General features: G+C 41.8%; 1 protein-coding gene across 5 annotated transcripts in view; it reads right to left on the bottom strand.

The window, feature by feature from the left end:
- KLHL14 (kelch like family member 14) overlaps positions 1-13,249 on the bottom strand; it is a 60,513-nt gene that overhangs the window by 17,002 nt on the left and 30,262 nt on the right. For all 5 annotated transcript variants that reach the window (XR_005255859.1, XM_038128371.1, XM_038128369.1 and 2 more), the window contains one exon: positions 240-329. Coding sequence is in view for 4 of the 5 variants with exons in the window: in XM_038128371.1 (XP_037984299.1) it covers positions 240-329 (90 nt within the window). In the remaining variant the exon portion in view is untranslated. The remainder of the gene's footprint in view (positions 1-239; positions 330-13,249) is intronic.

Genomic DNA, 13,249 nt, shown 5'->3' on the forward strand with positions numbered 1-13,249 from the left:
AAAGAGTCTGTTCTGCTGCCTGTGGCATTTCTCAGGGGATGTGGGAGCTGATGAATGACAGAGATGCTAAATGCTAAAGTACCAGATATTTATTACATCAATACCAAAGAGTAGCCTATACTAGGCTAGGTCCTGAAGGTCCTCAAAATTCCTTGCTAATCACTACATCAGCTGACCTGACAGACAGTGAGGCACAGGAAGGCAGATGCTCTCTTTGCCTTTTAGTATTCTATACATACCATTAGGGTTCCACTGGTCTTCTCCTCCCAGCACGAACAAGAAGTTTTCCACTTCCACGACACAGTGATGGGCACTGTTGTATGGCATAACTGCAAACAAAGCAAGAATTCTTTGTCAGCTCAGGACACTGATTTTATCAAATATTTCCTCTTTACCATCTGTACGAAATAATATGAGTCACCCCAGGCATGTACAAACACTGACTTAGCAGCAGACAAAGCCACTTATTAGTAAACTTACGCAATTCAATTTTGCAAATAATTAAGGAAAAAATCAGGAATTCTGGTCCTTCAGTGCCTCTTCACCTGCCCAAGTACCGTACATGCTGATCTAAAAAGAACTTGTAAAAAGTGGTCCAGTTGCATGATATTTCCCTGAAAATAAGCAGATGCTAGGAATCCTAGCATGCTAGAAAGCATTAAAAAAACCTCAGCCATGCTTTGTTCTGCTGGTAATGTTTCCACAAGAAGAGTCAGTATGTTCAGTAGCTTTCTATTACACAGCAATGAACAAGCTGCATTTCCATACAGTTTTAAGTTTTTAAATTAAGGTCCTGCTGATTTAATGCCTTTTCCAAATGTATACGCTTAATTTCCTGTACAATGTCATTAGCAGCACGATCACACATCTTCTATTCATCTAATCAGGAAGCCCTTTGTTAACAAAGATCAAAACTGTGGCATTAGGTTTGCAGTACCCCTTTTTTAGGGGGGGAAGTATCATGATTACTATGGACCAGTTACAGATGCAAACATCTATTTCTTAATATTTACTTTTTCCACTGCAAATGGTAAAATGCAAAAACCAGGCTTACATGTACATGGTACACATATTACTGCAGTGTGCCATACCCACTTTAATGATATTATATACCCACTTATGATATTATATGGAAAATGTAAACTTATACAGCATTAGTTACTATACCACATAGAGTAGTTTTGACCCAGTGGCACCAGTAGGAAAAATGATGTCCTTGTTCAGCTCATCATATGGGCACCTTAAATCTAGGTGAGGACAAATGGGGAGGTGATGTGCATGTACAGGCAGGGAACTTATTGCTTGACACGGATCAACAGAGCACTTAGGAAACCAGTGCAGTGGGAAATCAATATGACTCAGGGCCAGCTCTTACTTTGTGCTCTTTTGCCAATGCCAAAAAAAAAAAAAAAAAGAGGCAGCCTATCTCACACTTGGATTATTTTGGGTGATATATCTCTCATTTCATTTGTTTTATTATCTTTTATTTTTCTCAGAATGCAGTTGTGCAGTATAGCATATGCAAATAATAATAATAAGAAATAGGCACAGCTTTGCTATTTAGGACATATTTTCTTAAAGATCAAGTGGGCTCATTTAAGCTTCTTACTGAAGTTTTTGCCTAGGCAATGATGAATAAATAAGGTATGTTTTTAGCTTCTAGTGAAGGTCAAATATCTTTTTCATAGTCTGTGTTCTTACAAGTCATGTAAGTGAAGCAGATCTTAAATTAGGCAGCCAGGTACAGTGAAAGTTCATTAATTAAGGTTATTTGTTACTGATTCAATTTATATTAACTGGGAACTAATCTTATACTAGACACTGCAAAAGATTTTATACTACCTAGAGATTCCTACAGTAGGATGAAAGAATGAAGTCTGTTTTTGCTATCTTTTGAGACACCATATAATCATTATCTCACTCTTCAGTCTTAGACATTTTCCTACTTTAAAATCTGCTCTCTCAAAACCATAGAAATTTTCTTGATTTTGTGTATGCTTGTAGTAAATAAAGAATTTTGTCTCTCAGGAGAAATTTGCTGCCTCTCTTAGATGTTTTTTGGGACCTTTCCTCTCAAGAAGAGACTCCCTAGGACCAGTCTGTAAGGGCTTCAAGTTTTAAGTAATACCGTGCTCTATTATGGTTTCCAATTAGGTCCAAGCTGCTGGTTGCACCCTCAACCTCTCCTATTGGTCAGTCTGAAGAGCTCCAGCATTTATAGGAAAAACTGTCTGCAGGCAGCACACATGCATATTTTTCACATCAAAACACATGAAAACATGTGTTTTCACTTTGACCAAAATGTGTGTTTATCCACCATATTGACACAAACAGGATTAGCAGAGGAAGAAATTCTGCTTTAAGCTTTTCTGCTGTTACCATGCATATAAGGTATGCAATAAGACTCCTGTAATTATTATGATAATTAAACCTTGAAAACTAATGGCTTAATCCTGGCTCCTACTGAAATTGATGGCAACATTCCCACTGATGCAGGACTGGGCCCAAACGACCCAAACTACTGTCCATAACTCACGGGAAAGCTAAAAGGAAGCTTGCCTTAGAAAGAAGGGTAGTATTTGGCCTTCAGAAAGAAAGGTGACTGCAATAAAACACTGCAGACCTTTACTGTGACCTTTGTTTCTCTCAGAGCTTTGGGGAAAACTGTTCTTAGTCTCATGAATCTACCCATGGGACTGAAGGGAGCTGGACAAAACAGGGAGAATGGAACAACACCGTGGACTTCTAAGAGGGAAGGGAGAGAAACTGAGAAATCAACCACCTCACAGTCTTTCTCCATGACCCCTCAGAACTGGGAGTTATACACAGATATCAAAACTACAAATGAACAATTTTTTTTTTGTTATAAAATATCCCTTGAGAGCACAGAAAACTTGCACTAAAAAACACGATTCTTGTGAATATACACCCAGATAGGACCTAACTTTTCATAGACAACAGTCAAAATTACATGGCAATGGGCATGCTAAATTCAGTAACTGGTAGAAACAATCTTCTCAAACTCACTGGGCTTGCCAGGGTGCAACAGGGAGAATTTGGCCCATTGCACAGTCTGGCCAAGCTGCTGCTTTAATTAATTTTATATGAGTCTTTGTCTGCTGTTTGGCTTTAATAGTGTGAAAATCCCATCTTCTCATTTTTGTATCTCAACTCATTGGAACACCTGCCTGCCCCACAAAAAGGGTATTTGAAGAGAAGTTTGTACGCCACGCTCAAACATAGCCCTGCATGAGTTTTTAGCGTGTCAGTCAGTGAGTTAGAGGGAAAGGGTAAGGAGAAGCTAATCAGGATGAAATGAGATTAAAGGCTGTCTAATTTTACAGCAACTGTGATCCATCAGCCACTGTGAAAGTGACAGTGGAAATGAATGATGGAGACAGACAGGTGGGGCTGTACATTTCACTGATTTATCCTCAAATGCACTGGGCCTTATTTTATTGAGTGAACATGACCGCATTTATCATGACTGTCATCTAAACCCACTTCCCTCCATTTAAAAAGGTCACTTTACTAGGAGGGAGTAGGATAGAGGCACTTTCAAAACAGATTTAAAATTTAATAACACATGTTTATAAAACCCTAGGCAAAAATTCTTAACTTTATTAAAGAACAATTTAAAAAGAAGGCAAAAACACTATTAAAAAGAGGAGAAGATAAAAAAAAGCCATGGTCATCTGAGAAACATGCCAAGGTGATCGGTGCCAGGGAAATATGTGAGATAGACAGATATAAATAGAGTAGTTGCAGTGGGCAGAAACCACCTCTCCTAAGTCCCTGCCCCTCACACACATTTTCCCAAAGCTCAGGATGCCCATGCTGTCCTGCACCAAGAGCACAAACAAGTGCAAACAGCCCTGCTGAAGACGGCACTCCCACCAGCCTTCTTCCCATGCATTTGATGTACGATGGGTAGGAGACGCTTGGTAAGGTGGGAAGAAATTTCTCAGGTGCAGATATGTAACATGCAAAGCTGTCTAGGTCAAAACCAAATGGAAGATTTATACTTGAGAATGATCTGGAAGGCAGTGGAGTCCAAAACTGTGGTGGTGTTTGCTAAGAAATACATCACTACACAAACATCAGTGACATTGTGCAGGAGGTGACACTCAGTTGTTCTTCAGATACAGATGAGGAGGAGGAAACAGCAGCACTGCATATTAGGACAGATATCCCAAGAAGAAATTCCTCACATATGCCAAAGCTCAGTTAATAAAAAGTACCAGACAATGTTCTGGGACCTACTGTCAAAATCAGAGACTACAGTTTACAAGCCAAATGCTCATGAAGTTAAACACTCTCAACTATGAAGCCTGTGAGCTCAACCAGATGCAATGATGCTTCAAAGGCACCTCCATGATACACCTCATGCACCGAACATGCAACAATGTGTGCTCTTTGTCTTACCCAGTTTTGCTTAGTTTCTGCCAGTTATTGCACATTTAGGAAACAGCATCTGGTTGTTCTCCACAAATTAATCAAAGGGTCATCAGTTCCTCCTCCTCCTCCTCCTTACACCTTTCCCTGTCTGTTGTCGCTTCAACACTAACTACCAGGGAAAAAGGGAAAACTACAATAGCACTTCTCAAGACAGAAGGAGAATGAGCTCAGGTCCCAGGAGATCTGAAATCTTTGATACAGGCTATACCAATTCCCCTGCTCTGCTAAAAAATCCTTACAGAAATTCTACTTGATTCCTCTACTCAAAAAACCCCCCAAAAACCCAAAGTCAAAATAACAAAAAAAAACCAACCAAAAAAACCCCCCAACCCCTAACCAACAAAAAAAAAAAAACCAAACCCCTAAAACCAAACCACAACAACAAAAAAAACCCAACACCATAGATTTTTCGCTGCCCTGAAGCAGTCAGCTGCTTAAGATACTGGAGGTACTGTAAGGAAAGCCAAGAAATCTCTTCCTCACCTGCTACACAGCTTGAGCATAGCCCCTTCAAGACTCAGTACACACCAAGAAGTCATGCTCAGCATCTCTAATGACCTGTGCAGATGACGCAAGAGAGTGTTTCCAGAACAAAGATGTCATTATCAGAGGACATACAGATTCAATAATGACCTTCCACAATATTAACAGCCTATCCTATTGACTACATAATATTCAACTACAGCTTCTTGAAAACTGGTTATTTCCACAGCTCTGAAGAGGGCAGTGCAATGAGAGATGTCTCTTTCCAGTACAGAAGGCACCTACAGACTCACTTTAAGAGACTGTGATTTGCTCATGGCAGAGACACAATATTCATGCAGAAACACAATATTCATTTCATTCCCAACCCTATCAGCAAAATGCTGGGCAGACCACAGCTGGTCCAATTATTTCCTGAGAACAAAATATCAGATACTGTTCACCTTTCTGTGTTTCATACATCATTTGCAGAAGGACTATGCATTTATTACAGAATGTTACTTGTTATTTCTCACCAAGGAGATTATATAAATAAACACTATGATTCTTCTGTGAATTGTTCTCTTCAATTGTTTGTTATTTAATAACTGTGGGGAAAGACTGACCACAACAAGTATGAAATTCTAGCCTCCGTGAACGTGATGGTAGTTTTGCACTGGCTTTAAAGGCATCAGATATTCATCCACTGGTATTTTCTACTCAAAAGATAATGAAAGAAAGTTAAGAGAATGAATGATCAACATAGATGGAAAAGACCCCTCTTAATATTCCTGGCCAGACTGAATTCTGTCACCTCAAATTCAAGGAAATACATGCAAAATGTCTTTTCTAGTAACATACCAATGCCAGCCTTGAGTCTGAGCTCAAATCATTGGGGGAAGGCTAGGACCATCCAACAGCAGTTACCATAAGCAGGAAGTTTTATGATGAAGCACTGTGCCTCAAAGTCACCTTTGAGGGAATATAACTGATACAGTTCTGGTTCAGCTGCACCATTGAGAACATCATCAGCTCAGCTGGAAACCTCCCCACCTGTTCCTTCCCATGCCACCTTTGTGGCAACTTCATTCAAGCCATCACAAGTAGGATGGGCACAGAGCTGCTGAGTTCATCTAGGATACAGTCCATACTTCTGCTGAGGCTACAGGATAACATAAGCACCAAGAAAGAGTTATCTGAGCAGATCAAAGTCCATTCACAACACGGTGAATGATATTTCATGTCAATTATGATATTTCTCATTGTGAAGATATTTCTTAACAATTTTTTTTTCATTCAAATGTCAAGAGTTTTTCTTTTATACATTCAGACAGGTTTTTTAACACCAGCCAGGTTTTTCCAGAGGTCAGGAAGTTCCTTGGTTTAGTTGTTTTAGTGAGCTAAAATTTTCATATGTGAGCATCTAAAATAAGACACTTAAATTCAGGCTGACACAACAGATCAGGCAAACATAACATCAGGAATAGCTGGCATGTTCAGCTCCCTCCTGAGATAAATTGTTTAAAGTTACTTGGACACAAGTTCTGAGTACAGACCTGTTTCCACAGGTGAAATTCTCCCTACGAGAGAATGTTTTATTGGGTTTTCAGCAACATATACATTTGGCAGCTTGCATAGACAAATTTTATACATTTCATACATTTTCAAAGTTGCAAGCGCCCATTTGGATTTCATTTGAATAAAGCTGTTTACTTAGATCAACAGTGTTTAAATAAGGTAGATAAATACTGCACTCCCACCTTAAAAACTGATATTCCTGTATTAAAAACCTGACACAATCTTGCCCATGAAGTGCACAGAAAGCCTATGCACACTCTGCTGTGCTCCCCTGCTGCCTTCCCCATGGGAATGACTGAGCTGAGCTGCTGATGCAGGTCTGAGAAGCTCATGTAAGTGAATACAACAAAAATCTTGGCACAACTTGGAGCAGAGGATGTAATGCATGGTCCTGTGGAAAGGTACAAAGTGACAATTTTTCTTGTTTTATTACTCCCTGCTTACCCACCGACCTGCTGAAGGTTGCCCCTCGACATCCAGATGCCCCACAGATTTCCACAGAGCATTTATCAAGAGACACTTGTCCACCACCACGAGTCATGCAATGCTACCTCAGTGATGGCTGCCCCCCAGTAGAATATCTTGTGCACCTACTCAGGCCTGGGTTTACAATTGCTGAAATGGAGCCCAACATGTATTCCTGGGAAATGACATCTCGTCACATCATACCAGTCTCATGATGTGACATTTTGCACAACAAAAGCTTCTCATGGACGAAATGATGAATAGTCCCTGATGGGAGAAAACCACTGCAGAGTTGCCAGAAAGCTCTGGAAAGAAATACTATTTGTCCCAGCGGGGGCTTTCAGATCCTCCAAGATGTCAGCTCAAGGACATGCATTCCCTTCTCCAGCAGTGCCACGGGGCAGAAGACTGTAACCAGGAGTGGTGTTAACACCCAACTGCTTGTGACTGGTTGTATTCATTTATGGCCCAATTTCTATCTGACCTTGAGATGCACACATTCTCCTGGTCTCCTCTGAAGGCAACCTTCCAAGCTCAGGACAATCACAGCCCCTCTTTGTTTTTCCCTGGCTGGATCCTGTTGATGCTGCTCGGGGGCCCATCTCTTTAAAGGCATTCATCTTGCTTGGCCCCTACCACCCCAAAACCTAAGTCTTCCACAATCTTCTCTCTCAGTCTCACTGCTTCCTACTCTGCTCTCAGCTCTTGACTGACATACTATTTTAGGGTTATTTAGGGTTTTGTTTCTTCCCACTAACTCTTGGAGTCATTCCAGGGAAATAAAAATGTGATTTTCCATTTGGAAAACTCTACATGGAGGAAGGATATACCCATATTTCACCCTATTAAAAGAGCAGTTTTGATACACCTAAGTTCATTCAAAACAGATGAAATGGAATTCACTGCTACAAATTCACTGCTACAAATTTTTCAAGTTTTCGCTTTAAATACTTCAATATTTGCAAATGAAAGGTTTTGTTTACAAGAAAGTCCGGCCTATACCTAAAGCACAAGACCTAAGGCAGAAGATGGTGGAAGGATCTGTCCAATGCCTACCACCTGGAAAAAAAATCTTCCTTTCCCAGAAGATATATACTTCATATGGTTATCTGAAGAAAAGCCTGAAATTCCAACATGCCTAACTTCCAGCACGCCCAATCACAGCATGCAGAAGCAGGACTGTCCACATTTGTCTATCAGTAGCTAGACAAATACAAATATAGAGGGAAGCACAGGAATTTAACCACATAAATTAGGTAGCACCAAAGACTGGTTTCTCCAACAGAAAAAAGGCAGAGATGTTTCTCTCCTAGACCTCTCTGCACGGTTGACCTCCTAAGGAAGGGAGAGACAGACCCACAGAAAATTTTCAAATTCAGGGCAGGAAATTACTTTGTAAATCTATACACAGAAGACAAGATCAGAATGTATAGCTGAAAAAAAATATCCATTAATAGATGTGGACTAAATTTATGTTAATTTTCTTCTGTTTTGTATGGAAACAGTGCTGTTTAATATTTTCATAAAAAAAACAGTTGTGAAAAATGTGTTGTGATGCTTAGTCATAACAATCCCAAAAATTCACTTCATGTAAGTACTCATACCCCTGCGTTTTCAAAAACCTTTTGTGGATTTAGAAAGCATCCAGTCAGGAAACAGACCGAAAACCACGTTTCTCAAAAGTGAATACCAAGCTGAGTATCACTGCACAAGTAGCTGCTATTTAAATCAAGAGGTGTCAAAATTCATGGGCTGAACCACATTCACACAGAATCACAAATAATTCACAGATCACACACGAGTGCATGGCCGTGGGCTGCTGACAAACAGGATGAAAGGTCATGTTAATTCAAGTCACTGGCCATGCTGGCTCTGCTGGATTCAACACAGAGAGCAGACTAAAGTAAAGCTGTTGTGATCAATCCCAAAGACCTAAAATATACCTAACTGTGTATTTCATAATATAATAATATATTTAAGTATCCTCAAACAGCTTGCATCTTTTGTTGAAGTCATTTATTTTGCAAAGAGAATTGTTCAGGATGGTATAATTTTCAGTTAGTTAGGTGAAGGAAAAGTGAGGACTGAGACACAGAGTCTGCATGAATGAAACTGGGACTTGCTGTGCTAGTAAACACGGCTTGGACCAGGTTCTGGTGGAGACTGAACTGAAGAAGGAACGAAGCTGAAAAGGGCAGGGACGGATCAGGACAGGTCAGAGGCGACACACCAAAAGTACTGTGTCTGAAGGAAGAGACAGCAAAATCTGCAAACACAGCAGCACATACTGACCCAGAACTCTAAGTCCTGCAGTCTTCACATTCCTCTCCTGTCAGCACATCTGGGTGGAACCCAGTCATGTTTACACCCCCTGGCTCCTAGGAGAACCTTTCTGAAGGTCCAGTCCCATGCACACTAGCGGTCTGTGGAAACTGTCACTGCAAAAAACACTTCAGCCCCTTCTTGTCTCAGGATCCATCATTTTTTGTGATGGCTGATGCATGCATGAAGCCAAGAAATAAACAATTGAGAAAACACATTATTTTTTTAAGGTGCATTGAATTTAACCCTGATCTGTTCCCTACTAGGCTTTCCTGCCAGGCCACACAAATTGGAGTGAGCAGGAGTGTGAGGCCACGAGAAGAAGGGAAGGACTGATGTATTAACAGCAGCACCAGTTTGGATCAGCTTGTAATGGTTGTGAAACTACAACCTCAGCACGTAATACCAAGGCATTGAAATGGCTTTAACCCAGGGTTGCTGTGGCCCTGCCCCTCTTACAGCCCAGGCAATCCAGAACCCCCCAGCGAGTCCTTTCAAAACCAGAACCTGGCAGAAAAACGATCCTGAAAAGAAGAGGGTATATTTTCATTTCAGTTTAACCTGTTTGTTTTCTACAGCTACTCATTTCTCCTGTTCTGAGGACACCGATTACCTGTGCTTCATTTTCAGAGCCTGATTTGATCCCTGTGTGTGATACGCAGGAGCACTCTGTGCTCACTGCTGTAACAGAAGTAGGTGGGAGAGGCCATCTGGAAAGCATGGTCTGAGGGGTCCTGAAATAGGTCATCCCAAAATAAAGGATACCTTTTAGTTAAATCACATTACACCTCTGTTCCTCATCTGCACAACGGGAGCAACGATATACCATGCTTCTCACAAAGAGGATGGTACAAAAATGCCACGATGAATGCCTATGAAGCAGTTGGCCTCTGTTGTGAAGTCTGTGAAGAAAACCTTGTGAAAAAATTCCATCTTCTGAAGAGTGTTTCAGAAGCATGTGACAGACAGGATCTACTTGCTGAACACCAGAGGAGAAATGCTGTGAGCAGAAATTCAGCACAGTCCCTTCTGTGCACTGATGTGTGGCAAAGAATAGTGTGTGATATCATTGGAGATTTAATCTTAGTGCTTATGCAAACAGAGGCCGAATTAAGGTTGCAGAGGCAGCTTAATTCTCACATTTCTGAACTCCAGAGGGCTTAGCATCGCCGTCTGTCGAACACTCTTTCCAAGCTGGGTGCGAGTCCCTCGTGTGTGCTTCACCCCAGGTCTGACAGACAGCTAACACCTTCCTGCTGCTTCAGCATCTCCGGATCACCCACGTAGGTGTCGCGGAGCCCGAAATCTACGAAGCCCATGGCCGGAGTCGCAGGAACCCTCATCCTCATCATCCTCCTCCTCCTCTTCCTCCCGCTGCTGCCGCATTTCCTTCCCGCCGGCAGTGCGAGGCTAAGCCGCTAGATGGGGTGCGGCGTGCCCGGCTCCCCCCTCCCCGCGGAGAGGCGTTTCAATCATCTTTTGGCTTCAGGTTTTGCAGCCAACCAAAAAACAAAAGAGGTGAAACGCAGCACAAAAAAAAGGCATAGCCAGCTTCCTCCCAAGCAGTTAACTTCTGCTTGTTCCTCGTGTTCGGCGTGAAAGGGAAGAAATCAAACGGAGTACACAAACCCCGGGAATGCTCGGTGCATCGATCCTGGCGGATGCGGAGCCCCCGCTGCCTGAAATGGGCATGGCAGGTGCTCAGGCTTTGGCACGGCTATCAGTCATACCTGCTTTGCCTCGTCTTGTCTCAGCTCCTCGAACCCAGACTGCGCAAGGATCAGTCAGCAATTTCCCTGGCAGTCCACACACATCCGCTTTTCCAGTCCACGAGCCAGTCCCAGTGAAATACAGCAGGCACAGTTCCCGTCCCCACCAACACACTGCCAAATCTCTCTCCCTCTCTTTCTTAATAATGATCTGGAAGCTGGGTAAAAATAACATGCTCGCTTTTAGCAAAGAGCATGCTTCCTCATTACAGGGTAAGGAAGAGGAAAGAGGACGTGAGGAAACTGTGACACAAAAAAAGATAACTACAGAATTAAAGGGAAAAAAATCATTTCTAAAAGAGTCAGTCCTTTCCAATGGGAAGACAGTGCTTTACTCAGTTAGTCCCAAACTGAACTGCATAATGGTGGCCAGATTACAGCTCTCTTCTCATCTTCCCAGAGAATGATCTTTTGGAGAAGGCATGATGAAGCTGAAGCGTGTCTAGTCCATCCAGGAGGGAGAGAAGGGACTTGTATTTACCTGCATTTCCACCACTGCTGAATTATGTCTTCTCTCACTCTTCCCCAACAGCTTATAAGAAGAATTGTCCCTCTGAAGGCACCATACATCCCAATAACAATGCTTACATTAAACCAGTATATAAAATACAACCAAACACTCCTTCCCAACATCCAGCTTTATTCAGCTTCCCACAAAAATACCAATACCCAAGATCCGCTGCACAGTACCCTCTCATGACCTGGCCTGGCCTTGTAAGCTCCTACAGACTCCTTCTCCATGGCCAAGAGAAGGAGAGCAAAAAGCCAGGATGACTTTGAAGTCAGTCTTTTATTTTCCTTTATGGTATGAATGGGGAAAGTCCTCCTCTGCTCAGCAGAGGAAGACTGCCTGAGAGCAGCTGCTGGGGTTCCTCCAAACAGGGCAGCAGGACAGGCAGGGGTAACCAACCACACCCTCCATTCTCCTCTTTACCCCAGCAATGAAACAACTTGAATTTTGAAGTCTGTCACAGACAATACTGCACAGACTGATTTCCCTGCAAGTGTCTCAAAAACCACCTTGAAAGAGCCACATGCAGGAGTATACCCAAGTGGCAGTGCAGCACTTGGATTTGGCAGGACTGTACTTCAGTTCTGAACTGGGAGAGGAGCACAGGCAGACAGATATGTGCCTGCCCAACAGTGTGTCCTGTCACATACCCTGCAGGTGAAAACTCAATTTAACTCTCATTCCCGATGAATTTGGACTTTCACAAAGAGAAGCAGATGTAAAAAATGTGGCAGAAAAAGAAACACAAAGGAAATAAAATAAGAAAGTGCATTTGAGCTGTTGTGTTTTTGGTTTTTTTTAATTCATGGCAAAAATGCTGATAAACTGTGCAGTGCATCACTCCTGGACATTAACGCAGACCAATTCTGCCTAAGGAGTTTGAAGTGTTTATATAAATTAATAGACAGAATATAATCCCAAGTGCAGTGCATTTGATCATATATATTAATATGGAGACTGCTGATCCACATCTGGCTAAAATAAATGTGTTTTTACACAAATTAGGCTACCACTGACAAAACCACTTTTGGTTCATACTACAGAGCACGAGCAGATGATCAACACTATTGCTTTGGTGTAGCACTGTGCTTGAGGAAATCACCACTTATCATCTGGGCTGCGGTAATTGTTCCTAGCCTTTTACAATTAGAAGAAGCCACTAGCTTAAACTACCTTAAGCACTGATTACATTGTTTAAATGAGCACATTCTACCTTACATTTGTTACCACTTAGGAAAACAGCACTAGCAGGCATTGTGGCTCAACTACTGGATGCTACCTCGGGTAAAAGCAGATTGACTGGATCTCTTGCAATCCTTCGGCCACAACAGAATTACAAAAGATCCAGACTCAATAAACTTCCACAGGTGACAAACAAACAGGAATAGCAACCACCTGCAATTTTGCACTGACTCTGCATATCCCAAGAAGCAGTATGGAATATATATTGCAGAAATAACTTTGTTAAAATCCTGTAGAGTCCTTAAAGTCAAATCTTAGCCATTAAGTCTGAGAAGAGAGCTGAGAAGATCAGCTGTATGTAAGCTTTCAAATGGTAACTCCTCTGATTTATTTTGTTTTCTGATATAAAGTACTTTTTGGTGTTCTGCAATATGTGGAACGTCCGACCAACTGTTTGGGACACTTGCTGAGATCCATTTCACTGGATCTTCACAAATAAATT

The sequence above is a fragment of the Motacilla alba genome, chromosome 2 (assembly GCF_015832195.1).
Source record: "Motacilla alba alba isolate MOTALB_02 chromosome 2, Motacilla_alba_V1.0_pri, whole genome shotgun sequence".
Classification (NCBI taxonomy): domain Eukaryota; kingdom Metazoa; phylum Chordata; class Aves; order Passeriformes; family Motacillidae; genus Motacilla; species Motacilla alba.